The sequence below is a fragment of the Gadus morhua genome, chromosome 9 (assembly GCF_902167405.1).
Source record: "Gadus morhua chromosome 9, gadMor3.0, whole genome shotgun sequence".
NCBI lineage: Eukaryota > Metazoa > Chordata > Actinopteri > Gadiformes > Gadidae > Gadus > Gadus morhua.
In genome coordinates, this window is record NC_044056.1 from 457230 (window position 1) to 473157 (window position 15928).

Here is a 15928-nt window from a genome sequence, read left to right on the forward strand (position 1 = left end):
ATCTGTCACAAGCATCAGCATATCCAATTGGTTGTGGTTTGCACTAGTTGCCCTGTCCATACCGGTCATAGTCCTTCATTGATTGAGTAGTCTTCATTATAATGAATTATATGTTTGTTAAAACTGTGATTGTGCGCCCCCTCTTGGTACACTCCACTATCCTGAACCCCACACAGTGTACAGTTGTGTGTTCATTTGACGTTATATATATATGTATGTGTTTGAATAAAACAACAAACAAAAGACATACGATGAGATAAGATTATATTTTAATGTGCACAGCGTGAAACAGAAAAAAGCAGTAAAGACATAAAAATAATAAAAGTATCACCTTTAATATCTCTTCATATCAATAACCAACTCACAGCCAGACCCGGGCGGCGGGATCGCAGAGTCCCCCCCCCCCCCCTCTCCACCACGGCCTCCGTCCTCCAGCCCCCCCCCCCGTGCCCTACATCGGGGGTCGGAGGGGGGTGGGGGGGCGGGGGGGGGTTTCCACAGTTCAGAAGCAGGACCGGGGACCAGGCTGTAGTCCACAGGACCGAGACACACCATTAAACACCAACTAAATGGAACGGATGGCCTCCTGCTGGAGTACAACAGCCCCCCTCCCTGTTGTAGGCGTGTGTTTGAACCCTGGCAAAGGACAATACTTGGTACATGGACATGTTGTTGGGGAGCCTTTAGGGTTTCTAATGCATAAGAGTTTTCACACAGCGGTAACAGTACTTACTATGTACTCACAATGCTTTTCATCATCGTTTGACGCGCGTGTTCACTGGGAATAGTGCTGTTGCAGGACGCGACATCAACCCATTTGGTGCACACACACACACACACACACACACACACACACACACACACACACACACACACACACACACACACACACACACACACACACACACACACACATAGCCACAAAGATATTTAAAGTTAGCCCTCCTTTCCCCTTTAAAGTACTTCATGTTGAAAAGTGTAGGAAACACATGTTGTTTTGCCCGGACGGCTGCAGATTCACTGAAACACAATACAGTTCAGATAAAAGATGAGTATACAAAAACAAAAATATAAGGTGTCCTAAAAAACTTGGTGAAATTGAGCGTGTTGTGGGAGATGCAGAGGACTTCACAGAGATACGAACGTTATCCTATAGAAGCGGAGAGTGAATACGGACCCAGAGGAAGAGGGCTTTTCCACCGGGGGGGGCGCCAATGTCCGCTGTTGTCATGGAGACGGTGGAAACAAGCAGGAATGAAGTCACCGTGTCAGAATGTTGGGACTGGAGGTGGGTGGGTGGTTGGGGGCATTGACCAGAGCGCTGGGGGGGGCAGGGGGCATTGACCGGAGGTCTGGGGTAGGGGGTTGGCGGGTGGGGGGGGCAGGGTCACATTCTGGCTGAGTCCAGGGACACCTGGTGGCTCTCCCCGTGGACCAAACACAGCCAGGGCCATGCTAACGCTATGCTAACGCTATCGGAGCTGTGAGGGGAATAGCTTGAAGAATGGAAGGAATGTACATTGTGTCAGAAACATCCTCCAGCCTGGAGAAGTGGAGAAGGGGCCCACTGGGCAGCCATAACAATGGGGGATGAAATCAAATTAAAATAAAACATGTCAAGAACTCAAACAAATGAGCCAAGTCACCCTAAAGAATGACCATCTGACTCCCTGGGCCCTTGAGTTGGTTGACACCAGTGATGGAGATTGAGGAGTAAAACACAGCTTTACACGGAAACATGTTTAGTAACAGAACGCGGAGCGCGATGGGGAGGCCCACACACCACCACAAAACCAGTTCTTAAAAATTGTTTTGCCTCCTGTTTCTTCTTCCCAGGGGTACATTGCCATCATCTTCTCTGTTTAAAACAAAACCCCCCCTCCCTCAGCGTTGTCACACGGTCAACCCTCCCCCCCCCCCCCCCCGACTCTCCATCCCCCCCTCCTCCGCTTCAGACCCCCCCCCCCCCCCCCCACCACGCCCTCCGGAGAGGAGCAAGCGATCAGCTCGGCGCTCCCCTGAGCCTAGACCTCCTTGATGCTGCTGACGCGGATGCTGCTGCAGCACTTGCCCATGGCCTCGAACAGGGGGTCGAAGAATGTGTGCACGCAGATGGAGTACACGCGGCTCACGCAGTGGATCTCGATCAGGAAGCTCTTCACGCAGGGCACCACCGCCCAGATGTGCAGGAAGGACAGGATGGCGAAGAAGACGCCCCAGATCAGGGCCAGCGGGAGGCCGACCAGCGCGGTGAGCAGGCGGTAGCACCAGTACTTGGTGACGGTGAAGGTGGTGAAGCTGGCCTTCCACACGCCGTCGAAGCTGTAGGTGCCGGGGGGCTCGGCGATCACGTCCTCGAAGTCCACCTGAAGGAGGTCGAAGGGAGGGAGGGGTGGGGATTAGGGGCCGTGGTTTTTTTAAGTAATGTACTCTCCCGTGTTACTTTGTAGCACGTTACCCCTACCACAACAATGGTTCACCAAGGATACATTATGGTATAAGTATTTGGAGGTACCGATACCTTCCCATACCAGGTTGGAAAGTATACAGAAGCAAATATTTATTGGCCAACCATTGAAAGGACCAACATATGTGTGTGTGTTTAGGTATGCGTATATATGTGTATATGCATCACCCATCTTGATGTTGGTTCTGTTTGTCTTGTTTTTGTCCCTATTTTAACTATAAGCGTCTACTTATGCATTAGCACTTTGTATTTATGTATTTATTACATTGTTATTTTATCCTGTGTCCTTCCACTGCTGCTGGGCTGTTCTGCAACAAAAAGATTTCTCCTACAAGGGATTAATAAAGTTGTATCTTATCTTATCTTATCTTATCTTATCTTATATGACAAAAGCTTAACTATAACTGTCTAACTAAACATCAATGACTACTTAGCCCATAAACGCGATCCGAATAGATACCATCAGACATCGACCATGAGAGTGCTTGACAAGTCAGTGTTGTATGCATGTGCGTGCGTGTGTCTGTGATGAGCTGTTACCATCCAGGGACTGGTACGGTATTCCCCCCCCACCCCTCCCATACCTGCCCCTCGTCTCTCACGTTCTCCTGCTCCTCCCCACCATGAAGATAAGATAAGGAAGAGACGGATGGATACAGGTCGACCGGTCACTTTGTTCTGCTCTCTGGCTCTCTTGTTCCACCCTCTCGACAGCCTTCCTGGCGTTTAGTAAATGTTTGTTTAAAGGTTCCCTAGTCCATGTGTCTTGTCATAAAGTCCAGGTGGTTGGTCTCTTAGGAAACGGATACTGAGGACTAAAAACCGCCCATAGGTCACATGGGTATGCTGTGATGAAAATGTCATCTAATAGCTGGGACCGGAATTCAGAAAATGGTCCCAGGTTGAAACAACGTCTGCTTCTACAATGGAGTGCGTTGTTATACTATTTAAAGAACTGTTTCCCACTTTTCTGTGGGAAATTGTAATTCAGAATGCACAGGTTGTTAAATCAAAGTTCATCCAACAAAGCTTCGGGTTTCTGACCGTTTAGAAAGTATTTTGATTAAAAGGTCAGACAAGAATTGGCTTTTGCTCACATTAAACCATTTCAGAAATCTACTTTTGAGATATTCGTTTGAAGCTCTACCAGAACAGGGTGTTCCTTCAGTTCTTTCTCTCTGGACCGGCAGGTCGGCCCCATCAGAGCGGGTTCTCCTTCTCTCTATGCAGCCTTGTCTTATAAATAAAACGTCAAATCTCATAGCAGCCACAAAAACCAGCACGGCGTCCATTTTGTTTTTCCACAGCTCTAAATTTAAAAGAGGACCCACTTTTCCCCAAGTTTCCAAAACTGATTCAGAGTAAATGAGAGAGAGGGGAAAACTAAATGAATGCATGACTGAGGCAATTAAAAAAAGAAAGAATTGAAAACAAGGAATGTTTGGTGCCCATGATTTTTTTAATGTCTGAGCCTACTTCTATCTTTTCATGGATATCATCGGGAATAAAGAGCTATTCATGCCTTGAAGCTAGTTATTTAATAGCTCTTAAACAGCACATTGACTCTGCAAGGCATATGTTTTGTTGGTGCCGGCCAGTGTTTAACCAGACTGCAGTTTGCTGAGGGCCCATTAGCTGCTCTGTGGAGACTCTGCCACATTACTACAATAGGACAAAAAACTCACATCAATGATCTTCATTTGTGATTCGATAAGATATGCCTTTTTTTAAACATAGATTGACAAATTGTTCTTGAAACCAGTGCCTGATAAAAATAACTAATCCCGAGGACCTCTGGCCTTTGTTATTTGAACCAAAAAGCACAATATCTACCTTAACTCTATACCTAACAAATAATTTTGTAATGAAAACAATTAAATCAGTGAATATCTAGATAGAGCCATGGTTCCCAATGCAAACGTAATAGTAACCGTTATAGTAATGTAATAGTGAGTAAAAGTAATAGTAGTAGTATTTTGCACTACAGTATGTTCACCGCCAAAAGGTGCGATCCCATTCGCACGTTGCCTTAATGTCCTGCGCCAGGGAACCAATCACAGCAGAGACATGAAACAATGGCCGTGTGTGGTGAAATTTGGACCAAAGCAGGGCGGTCACTGCCCTATCTGGAGACAGCTGTTTCCTACAGGCTGTCGGGCAGGACTGTGAGTGCATGTTTATGTAGGAACAGGTCGAAGTGTGTGTGTGTGTGTGTGTGTGTGTGTGTGTGTGTGTGTGTGTGTGTGTGTGTGTGTGTGTGTGTGTGTGTGTGTGCGTGTGTGTGTGTGTGTGTGTGTGTGTTCACACTGTACAGTGATTGTGTGTTGGAATGCCTGTGTGCGTGTGAGAGTAAATGTGGGTGTGTGTATCACGGTCAATAAGTGTGTGGGCTTATAGATGAATGTGCCTACATGAGTGTGTTTATGTGGTAGTGTGTTTTTGTGTGTATGCTTGCGTGCAGGCTTTAAGTACTAGCTAGGGTCAGAGCGCTAGTGGCTACAGCTAGCGGCTACAGCAGGGAGCTAAATGAGAACCGTGGAGGGGGCTGCACCGTCCTCCTCCCCAGCAGCTGAGTGATGTGGCAGGCTGATGGAGACCAGCTGCAGGGCAGAATACCACGGCTACATGTGTCCACCCAATGTGGGAATGATGTCAGGGTGTGTGTGTGTGTGTGTGTGTGTGTGTGTGTGTGTGTGTGTGTGTGTGTGTGTGTGTGTGTGTGTGTGTGTGTGTGTTTGAATTTTATAATGTGTGAGTCTGCGTGTGAATAGCTGTGTGATTGCAGGAGTATGCATGTGTGTTTGTGTGTATGACCATTATTGTGTGTGTGTGTCAATGTGTGTGTGCGCGTGTGTGTCTATGTGCGTAAATGTGAGCATGCGTGCAAAACGGGGAGGGGGTTGGCAGTGGTGAGCGAGAGGGAATCCCTCCTCGGGTTTCACCGCGTCACGGGACAACAGGACACCCCTAAACCCCTCGCCGGAGCTTCCCCCGCAGCCCCGAATAACCCGGACTCCCTCCCCCTCCAATCCCCCAGCGCCGGGGGGCGCACGGAGACGCAGAGAGCCCTCTGCCACGAGCAGTCCTCTCGTTAATATGAGACAGAACGGTAAAGGCTGTGGAGCCAGGCAGTGTTTAAAAAGTCCTTTCAACTGTTGGTCAATATGAGACGCCAGAGCTGGTCCTGAAACTTATTTTCAGGATTTATTGTTTTTGCATCGAGATTAGATCAGGTGCTTTGGTGATTGTTTGCTTGAGGAAGGAGTTCCCGATCAACCGTTAGAAAACTGTTGTTTTAGATTATAGACTATAGGTCACTGGTCACTGGTCACTGGTTCTGTGGGCCTGAGACGACGTGTTCCTCAAAGCCCTCATGGGAGTTGCTGAGGCCAGAAAGAACTTTTAATAGATTTGCTATTGAAGAGGACTGGCTGAAAACGGCCATTGCATTTTGGTACTTTATTGGTTGTTTGGTAAGTCGATTAAAGTGGTCAGCCAATCCTGTGAGGCTGAATTCTATTTATAGTCAAAGGCAAGAGTATGACTCTCTTTCACAATGGAGGGGGAAAGAGAGAGGGGAAGAGAGACAATGGTAGAGAAGGAGCGCATAAACTGGAATGAGACTGATCATGAGAGATAGAAATAGAAGAAAAAGAGAGAGAGCGAGAGCGAGAGAGAGAGAGAGAGAAGTAGGCCTATGCACAGAGCGTGAGATAGCAGCCATGTCTTCAACCTCAAAAATATATTTTCTTTTCTCAGAAGATTTCCAAATTAAATGAATTACTTATTAAGTGATTAATTGTCCTATTATATTTCTATAGCCAGTGATTAATACATCTAGTATGCATGCATTCCAGTGGACCCTCATGGAGGTCTCTGCATAGGATGGTGGTGAGTGGGTGTGGTGCTCAGAGACATCGCTGCAGCGCCCCATCAGCTATCTGTTTGGGAGTTTCCCTGTTTTAACAAGGCATGTAAGAGATGTCAGGCATTTCAAAGCCAGAATCCCTGCAGCGAGGCGTTTGACCCCCGTGTAGATGAAAATGCATGCTCAGCATGACAAGGGGTTAGCGCCAGAGCTGCTGAAGGCTCCCGCTGAAAAAGATCGTCAGGTGTTTATCAAGCATGCCACGCCTATTATTAGAGAGTCTCAGAAAATACTATGTAATATGTAGGCCTACAACAAAGTAGCATAAGGTAGTGCTGTTGGCGCTACACTGATCACGTATGGTACGAATTTCGGTACTCCCGACCATTCGGAAACAGAATGGGTTGGCAAAAAAGGAGGAGGTGTGAAATTGAAAGTGCGTTTCGACATTTCTACAGGACATTTACAATGTTTCCACTTTTAAGACGTCGGGGAGAAGTCCATAGGATGTTCAATGTAATGGCGTTGGGACTTGACACGGTGGACAGGGCGTTATACTAAAGTCCAGACTTTGATACGAAATGTTTACCTGACGTGGAAAGGTCATTCGGGGTAGACTAGCGCGGAGCAGGAGCGCGCGTCCCGTGCACCAACCCGTGCGCAACGGTGCCGTGACGCGCCTGGAGCGCACGCAGCAGCTTTTGGAGAGGCATGTAACACCTACTGAATTTTTATTATTTATTATTATCAAGACCTTCAGCTTTTTTAAAACGCATCATAATAGTATTCCAAACTGAAAGTTTTAAAAAATTTCGTCGACACGACCCTATTTTAAAAAAAAAATACCTAAATGGACACTGTAACCCAAAACAGACCGTACATGGAGATTGTCAACTAAAGATTGACACTGTCAGAACGTATAGCCTTCTATTGGATCTCAAGTAAACTGTTCCCTCGAAGTCCACATTTAGGAAAGAAAAGTTACAAAAAATGTCTTGCTCACCCTGACAACGTCGTCGTTGATGCGCTTCGGGTCCCGGTTCACCAGGTCGATCTCTTTCGTGTGGACGTCCTCCATCGTCTTCCCGTTCAAACTGTCGTTTTCCATCTCTTTATTGTTGGGTTTGTATATGTTCCCTTGCTTTCGGATGAACGGTGATAGAAAGTCCTGTAAAATCCGGAGGGGAGACGGTTGGCGTGAGAGAAGGTATTGAGGGAAGCCGGGCAGTGTGTGAGTGTGGTTGAGAGAGAGAGAATGGAGACAGGAGCGCAAAGTTAGTAGCCTGCCCCAGCCTGGGATGGCTTTAAACGTATTGAAATAAGGCACCACACCCCTCGATCACGGAGATCCCACTTGAGCCGCAAGGGGTCGTAGCCCAGCTGAGTGCGTTAGCAGCCAATGATAAAAGTTTTCTCCAAATGATATGACTGGCGTTAGCTCGTCATATTTGTCCGTCTAGTGTCATCTAACTGTAATAATCCTATTTTCTTTTGTGTTAAAACGCGTTTTTCTTTTTGTTGCCAACGTCATCGATAAATGCGCAGGTCAATCAATTTACAAGGAGTGACCAAAGCCGAAGAGGATACGCGCTCACACCCATGTGAATGAAACGTGTTCCAGTGAGCTTTCCCATACCTCACACGGGATCGCTGCGCGGAGCATCCCGTCCTAACCGGAGGTGCGGAGCTTGTAATGGCCCAACTTGCCATATAGAATGCAAAATAGCTTCGTAAAGTTTCGAAAGTCGTTTGGCTTCTGGTTAAAGTCACTCGCATGCATTCAACCAATCAGAAGTCAAATAGCCGGGGAGAATATTTGACACTGGTGTGAAAATTGCTTTCTGCTAAAAATGTAAGCACGCACACACTATGACGCGCTGCTGCAAAATGCCTGAAACGAGAAGGTGCCACTTCGGGCTGTGTAGCCTACCTCGTCCGCCTCTCTGTCCTTCAGTCCGCCTGTCATGCTGCCCCTGTGCCTGAAGCGTAAACCCTGCGTCCCGTAAACCAGGAGACAATAAAGTGAGCTGCAAAAGTGAGGAAGCGCACGGACTTCCCACGGAGGCTCTTCCAAAATGTTTAATGACTAAATCCCTGACTTTTTTTTTTTTATTACGTAGGCTACGTGACACGCATATAATGGCAGCGCCGGTGGGAAACCTCCGTGCGCGCTGGGGTCCGAGGGGCGACTCAACGCATTCAAGGGGCACCTTGCGTGGAGGGCGGCGGCAACGGTCGACCCAAAAACGTAACCCGCAATTAACCTGTCAATCAAAACATGCCCAAGCACGAGTGGCCAACACACTGACGTGATATTACTAAATGCTCTATTTGGTCTGTTGGATTTGGCAGTCATTGGAATTATGATGAGGATTTGGCAGTCACTTTTCTATGGTGCATAATTAGTAAATCCATCCATCCAGTAAATCTTCCGAAGCACAACTGAGTACAAAATCAACTGGAGAAGTTCCTCGAGGTCTATTTACATCTACCTGTTAGCCTCACAAATCGTTTAGTCTACTCGGTTTATAGGCATGTGCCATGGTTAATTTAGCACAGAGAGGGTGGTCATTCTTTGAGTGTCAACGTATACTAATCTCATGAGATTCATGAGATTAGTATACGCTGACACAGAGGTCGCAGAAGGCCTGGAGGCTGAAGCTATAGGGTCTGAAGATGATTGGCTCCATGAGAACATCCGGGGGCCTGCCCAGACTCCTATCTAATGAGAGTAATGGAGACTGTGGTGGGAATCAAACGGTGTGTTAATGGGAGTCTAGACTGGCAAGCTTTCATGTTCATCTCATTCTGTTCGGAATAACGAGGGAAACGCCCGGGTAATGATCCGTATAGACTCGCGGTGGGCATACTCTGTTGTGCTTTTAACCCGGGTATGAAATGCAATATGGCTGTTGAGGATATTCAAATGTTTATACTAATCATCAATTTAGCATTTTCCGGAATTTTTCTTCTGGGATAAATAAAGTGTTATGCGACAGCCCCATAGCAACAACAACAACAACAACAACAACAACAACAACACCAACATAAATCCTCATGATGATGATTTATGAATTGTTTCATTACTGTATGACTGTCATATTCGTCATCACTGTCGACAAATCAAAACAGTCCAAAGCGCAGAGAAGGCTGCGCAGACCTGCCGGGCCAGCAGCAAAGCCCCTGGTCATTTTCCATTGAGCTACAATTTGTCAAGGGAAGTGTCTTGTGCAATCTCACGTAAATCACGATTTATGTGAGACGATCTGGCAGCAAGATGCCTACCATGCACTCCTGTCGGGGAGAAGAAATAGAATGAAGAGGTCACACATTATCTTCTGATGGTACAAATATTTATTTCGGTCAGGACATATTGAGTTTGTCCAATGAGGAGGAAGACACTTGGTCAGGGGGAACCACCCTCCCCTCGGCTTATTGAGGATTGGTTCTTCAATAAATGCATTCTCAAAATGATGCACCGGACATTATACATGAGCTGAACCCACTGCTGTGGAGAGATTGGACAATATTGGAGTGAAGGGTTTGAAGGTTTTCCACACACACACACACACACACACACACACACACACACACACACACACACACACACACACACACACACACACACACACACACACACACACACACACACACACACACACACACACACACGTCTCGGCAGTGGTCCAAGAGGCATGTCTGAGATGTGGAAGCCCTCTGGGTCTGTCACATGTGACTTGTTGTGTCTCTATCATCATCAACATCACTCTAAGGCACTCTTTGAAGTGTGCCACGTGGCAGCTGATAGGAAGACTTGGGTTGCATTACAACAAACTCCAAATACCTGACGCAACTCATATAGTCTTCGACATGGAGGAAGCGTTTTAATTCCACTGTGTGATGACTGTTGAATGGTCTTTACCTGCAGATAAGCTACATAAGCAAGCGGCACAATGCAAACATCCGCAATGTACCTGGATGCTCAGTATCACACAAGTTACATAGAAAATACAAAAAGCTGTAGTTACACACATTATCTAGAGACCATAGGTACTTTTAAAATCTTTACGGTAAATTAAGACTTGGTAGTGTTTGTAGAAAATAATAAATTAGAAGGCCATGTTTAAGGAAGAGTCAATATCCTGATGAACTCAAAACTTTAGATGTCATTCAACAAAATTCATAAAATCTTAAGAAATATTTAAATCTTTTACCTTTAGGGTAACCTTGTCTCAAACTCAAATGCCCCATTACACTTTCAACGGACTGTGACATCAGCACCCAACAATCATTGATCATAAAATAAGCCTGTAAATGTGTGTGCAAAAAAGCTGCATTTTAGCATCTAGAATTCAGCATGCTACTCTAAAGCCACTTCACCTCTCGGTAAAAGCTGCAGAATGTGCACAATAGTTCCTTTAAGTCAGAAGCAAGATCAGCATGTACAAATAAAATCTCTCTTGTCTAACAGTTTCACTGAACTTCAGTTCAGATTCCCTAACAGCAGAACTCTGTCCTTCCGTACTCTGTAGTCCGACACCCAAACCCCCTCTGTAAAGTCACCGACTCATGGAATGACTGGAATTTACTTTTTGGTCACAGAAGGTAAAATCACTGGCAATCTTGGGGAGTTGATAACTTGTATTGACATACTGTTATCTGTCTTAACCAAAAATACTCATGATATCATTGTTGTTTCTTGACCAAAATGTCGAAAGGGGATTTAAAGGAAGTAGTGGATTATGCTGCAAAAAGTCATAATGGGCAATTGGGCATATAAGGAAAGCAACGTAAATATTTCGCAAACGTATCTCCCTTCCTCAGGGATGGAATAGATCCTTCATGCTACGACTTAGCTGGCTGCACATTACAAACAGCTCATAGACTCAAACACAGCCCAGACACCACGTTAACCCGTCCCCTGCTGGGGCCAGTTCTGAGTCGGGTCCGGAAGGAGGAGGAGGAGGAGGAGGAGGAAGAGGAGGAAAGGGGAGGGGGGGGGGGGGGTTCAGTTATATGTTGTCTCAACGTGCACTGAGGACAGGCTCTTGCCCATGCTGTTGCAGAGTGGAGACACAAACATGTCCACCAGACTCCTCCAAACCACCCGGGCGGATGGCAGCAGCATGAGGAAGCTCTGGATCAGCGGCATGGCAACCCTGGAAAGACAAAGGTCAAAGGTCAACCCGGAGGATAGCGGAACACAGGCATACTGTGTCGAGGATCAATGATCTCGCCTGAACTCAGGGTGCCGCTAACATGTTTGTCTTGTGATTGAACGACTGAACTCTTAAGTCAACCTCCACCAGGTGAAGCAAGAGTGACCTCTTTGTATTGTCTGGGTCAGGGATGGGTAACTTTCATGATAAAGAGGGCCACATTTTTTATCATAACCATCGGAGGGCCACATCACTGCACACTTCAACTAAACGTGAGCTGAGAGAAGCTACATAATTTTGAATTTGGTAGATGATTTCCAGTATTCTGGTGCATTTTGGCGATGGCCACTACCTAAAAAATCGTCCAGAATCATAACCTATGTACGGTATGTTAATTGAACCAACATACATTCATTTCATGTTTTCCATGCTCAAACAGCCACATGAATGGTCAGTATTTTTATCAGTGCAAAGGGCTCACATACATCATCATTCAATGAAGTCAAAAAACTGAAAAACAGTAGCCCAACACTAAGTGCAACAACTCAATGAACTCAAACCCAACAAACAGTTGTAGTAGTTGTAGTGGCGACTTAAGTGGATCTTTAATGACTGATATCGCTTCTAAGCAAACTAGACGCATGGGTTTGCCTTTGAATTCTATGAATTCTTCTCATCTTTCTTGAATGAGTTTTCTGTAACTCGATCAATTATTATTATTATAATTTTTTTTTTTTTTTTTTTTTTATAATTATGTGCGGGCTGAGTGGGCATGCGGGCCGCGGGCCGCATGCGGCCCGCGGGCCGCCAGTTGCCCATCCCTGGTCTGGGTGGAAGGAGGTTTGAGAGTGTTGCATGATGGGGGATTGGGGACAAGCTTGGCTGCTAATGCTGCTAGGGTTCGGCTACATAATCCAAATAATGTTATATTTACGTAATGCAAGGATATATGTGCCACCTATGCTAAGGCCTTTGAGGGGTCTCTATACAGGAATGAACAGAAGCTTTCTTTCTCTTTGGCTCTCCTGATAGACTTCGGGGCTATTAGATGACCTGGAGAGGCTATCCTATGGCACGTTTCCACCGGCGGGTGCGGGTCGGTTCAGTTCGCTAAGGTGCGGCACGGATCGCGTTTCCACCACCAAAAGTGGGCGTGACCCGGACTGAGCCGGAGTGAGCCGTACTCGTCTCGCTGTCCTCCTCCGTTGGGGTACTGAGACGCCTGAAAGGGTGCCGGCAAGTTCGAGCTACAAACGCTGTACGTTGATTGGTTGACAGAATCGCGACTTGGGGATAATAACAAACAAACACAGTAGCCTACCCGGAAGGTATTTCTGGACGAGGACGAAAGCTTTGTTTATGGAAGAAAATGTCGCGCAAAAGTTTACCGTCCTTCTTGGACGTCCTACATTGTTGATCTTTGTTCATTGCGTCGCGTTCTTCTTTTTCCTCCGATTTATTAGCAGGCTACACTGTGTCGGGCTGCTAGGAGGTCACGATGCCTACGTAGCTGCCGCGGCTGTCGCCATGCGGCCTAAACCCCCCCCCCCCCACCATAAGGGTACTGTCGGCGGTGGAAACGCCGACTGAGCTATTGGGGTGGTTTTTCTGACTTCTATTCTCATATTTTTTTAATTTATGGCGTGAATCTGAACAAATAAATCGGCGGCCTCTTCTACAAAATTGGCTTCAGGGACGTGTTCTGTTGAAGCCACGCATGGAGGAATGTAAAACAAAGCATGTGATGTTGGCACTGGCCCAACTGACACATGCTTGATTAAAACCAAACCAAAAGATTGTCTTTGTGGCTGTATTAACCTGCTCTATCTTTAACTGTCAGAAAAGATTTGAAAGTTACAGAAGGAATGCCACTATTTTCCAGCCGTGTTGGTGCTTGAGTCGCCTGGTTTACAGTTTACCACTGGAGTAGGTCAAGTATGTTACTTAAGACTGAAGTGGGACATTCTTCAAATGCAGAAGATAACTTTCATCACTGATGGCCAATCTTTTTTTTTTTCATCACATATTCAAGGGCTTCACAAAGTGTTGTTTACATGACGAAATAGGAGCTCTTTTGAGTCACAAAATGTGGCCTTTACCCCGCATGTGCATGGAGCATGGCTCTCTTCCACCAACCGGCTCGCCTCACGCAAAGTTCAAAGGTCAGCCCTTTGGCTACGACCCCACCTTAGCCACTCCTCTATTGATCGTTCCCTACATTATGTTTCCATCTGGGGATCAATCCTTTAGCAGAGAGAGAGAGATAGAGCGAGAGAGCGAGAGCGCACAAGAGAGAGAGATAAAGAAAGAGCGACAGACAGACAGACAGACAGACAGACAGACAGACAGACAGACAGACAGACAGACAGACAGACAGACAGACAGACAGACAGAAAGACAGACAGGCAGCGAGATGGATAGGTAAACGTATCTCAGAAGGACTAAAGGTTATGTGAAGGTAACCCTGAAGTTCTTTAGTCTATCCTAAGAATGTCACACATCTTAGAGAAGCTCTTCTGAAGGACCAGAATGCCTCCCCACTCATCCGGTCTGCTTAAGGTTATGAAGGCCTTTTTAACACCGCAGGTGAGACATGTGTCAGTCAAACTTTCATTGCTTGCGTTAAGTTTAAATGTCACGTTCTTTCCTAAAAGTAATACAAAATTTAAAAAATTAGCAGTGCATGGGAGCCAAGTGCATTGCCTTCCTGTAGAATCGGTGGGCAACTGCATAGCATAACTCTATACGTGGCAATGTCATCCCATTCAGCCATGACATCATAATCCAAATAAGAGCAACAGCAACACTTTTTAGGGGTTGCACGAGTGAGGTAACCTGTATCTAAAGGGACAAGAACAAATACGAAGCAATGAAGCGTAGTGGAACACACGGCATCGAGCCAAGAGCTCTAACAACAACCTTACTGCGTGGAGCAGCTGGCACACGTAAGGCTGGCTCAAAGCTGACATTTTAGCCGTACCATATGTGAATACAGCTGATAACCCCGAAGACGAGTCCCAGCAGGAAGGCCATGGGGATAGCCAGCAGGGTGCTCAGTAGGCGGTAGAAGACGTATTTGGCGAGCTCGAACACAGCGTGGCTTCCTATCCAGACCCGGTCGAAGCTCTGCGTGGAGCGCGGCTCTGCGATCACATCGTCAAAGCCAACCTGTCGAGTGATCAAACTGCTTGTCAGACAAATGGGGCTTCGACCGATCAAACACATTGAGGAGATTGAATCGAGCAAAAACAATCACACATTGAGAGGGGGCTTGACAATGAACACAGCTTACATGAACGATAACACATGTTGGAGAGCCTGAGATGATGCATTGGTGCGGCGCACATGAAAACGCAGGGGAAACGCGTCTGGCTACGCATGGCTTGAATACAATACGGGTAATCTCTGTGATTAGCGGGGGCATTGTTTCTTAAACCTATTTCAAACAAATGATAATATGTCTAGTTCCAACAGCATCTCATTCACACTGGCACAATGTGGAGTTTCGCTTTACCTTCAAGTGCGCGTTTATGTCGTTTGGATCTCGGTCCGGCTCCTCCACGTAGATCTTCCCTTTCTTGGATAGCATTGGCTCTATCGACCTGTTGAACTCGTCTTCGTCCATCATTATACTCGTGTCCGATCTCTCCTTTTCGACCCCCATTTCAGTTTAGCGGGAGATGGCTGAGCGAACTCGCGTTGACAGTTGCGCGCTGATTCTCCTCACTGTAGCCTACACGCTACAGACGCGCTTTAGTGCGCAGCAGGGAGAGACCTGACCCACGCCCCGTGCTGCCGGGCGCGGAACAGCAGCACTCTCACACACTCACTACTGTTGACCGAGAGAAGGTCGCTTGAGTAGATATCCTCAAGGCTGTGTGGTTTTTAAGATGAAGACACCATGTATCAACATCCAATACAGTGTTTCAGTTCAAGCAACTTTTATGCTGTTTATTCATGCTCTACTAAATATCGAGACGATGCACGGGAACTAGTTTGGTGTGATACACATCCTGAGTTATGTGATGCAAGCAACAAGTGTGCACTACCCAATGTTGCCCTGAACAACTCTAATAATGCTCACTGGAATCAAACGAGCGGTTCCTCCCGCAGCTCTGTCGAGCTTGAACACAACGAGGAGCCGCATTGCGTTCTCCATATTTGGTAGGAAACTCTGCCTGCACAACAAGCGCAGTCATATTTCCACTTGCACCCAACAAAGCCCTCTGAAACAGACCGCATTTGTGCTGTCGGTGGGAATCTGGGGGGGGGGGGGGGCTGGCATTAGGCCTGACCCCCTGGCCGTCTCACTCTCCCAACGTTAACATTGTTCCAATCACTGGATCTCCTCCGAGGTCCAATCAACGGAAGCACAACAGGAAAACCCTTTTCCAAGCCGCCACCAGTGCCATTGTCTCGTATAGAATGAGCTCA

At 46.6% G+C, this 15928-nt stretch overlaps 2 protein-coding genes across 3 annotated transcripts; both read right to left on the reverse strand.

The window, feature by feature from the left end:
- Window positions 1-247: 247 nt before the first annotated feature.
- On the reverse strand, window positions 248-8301 carry cav1 (caveolin 1). Of its 2 annotated transcripts, none has more exons than XM_030365840.1 (3): window positions 8266-8301; window positions 7339-7503; window positions 248-2366 (listed from the first exon to the last, which is right to left on the reverse strand). In XM_030365840.1, exons 1-3 carry the CDS (start codon window positions 8299-8301, stop codon window positions 2025-2027), a joined length of 543 nt encoding a protein of 180 aa, XP_030221700.1. In that variant the 3' UTR covers window positions 248-2024. The 2 variants fall into 2 exon arrangements, with proteins under 2 accessions (XP_030221700.1, XP_030221701.1); XM_030365841.1 differs by lacking the exon at window positions 8266-8301 and adding an exon at window positions 7972-8013.
- A 1373-nt stretch (window positions 8302-9674) lies between these two features.
- cav2 (caveolin 2) lies at window positions 9675-15315 on the reverse strand. The gene is made up of 3 exons (XM_030365842.1): window positions 15009-15315; window positions 14475-14662; window positions 9675-11494 (listed from the first exon to the last, which is right to left on the reverse strand). Exons 1-3 carry the CDS (start codon window positions 15156-15158, stop codon window positions 11344-11346), a joined length of 489 nt encoding a protein of 162 aa, XP_030221702.1. The 5' UTR covers window positions 15159-15315; the 3' UTR covers window positions 9675-11343.
- Between the last annotated feature and the right edge of the window lie 613 nt (window positions 15316-15928).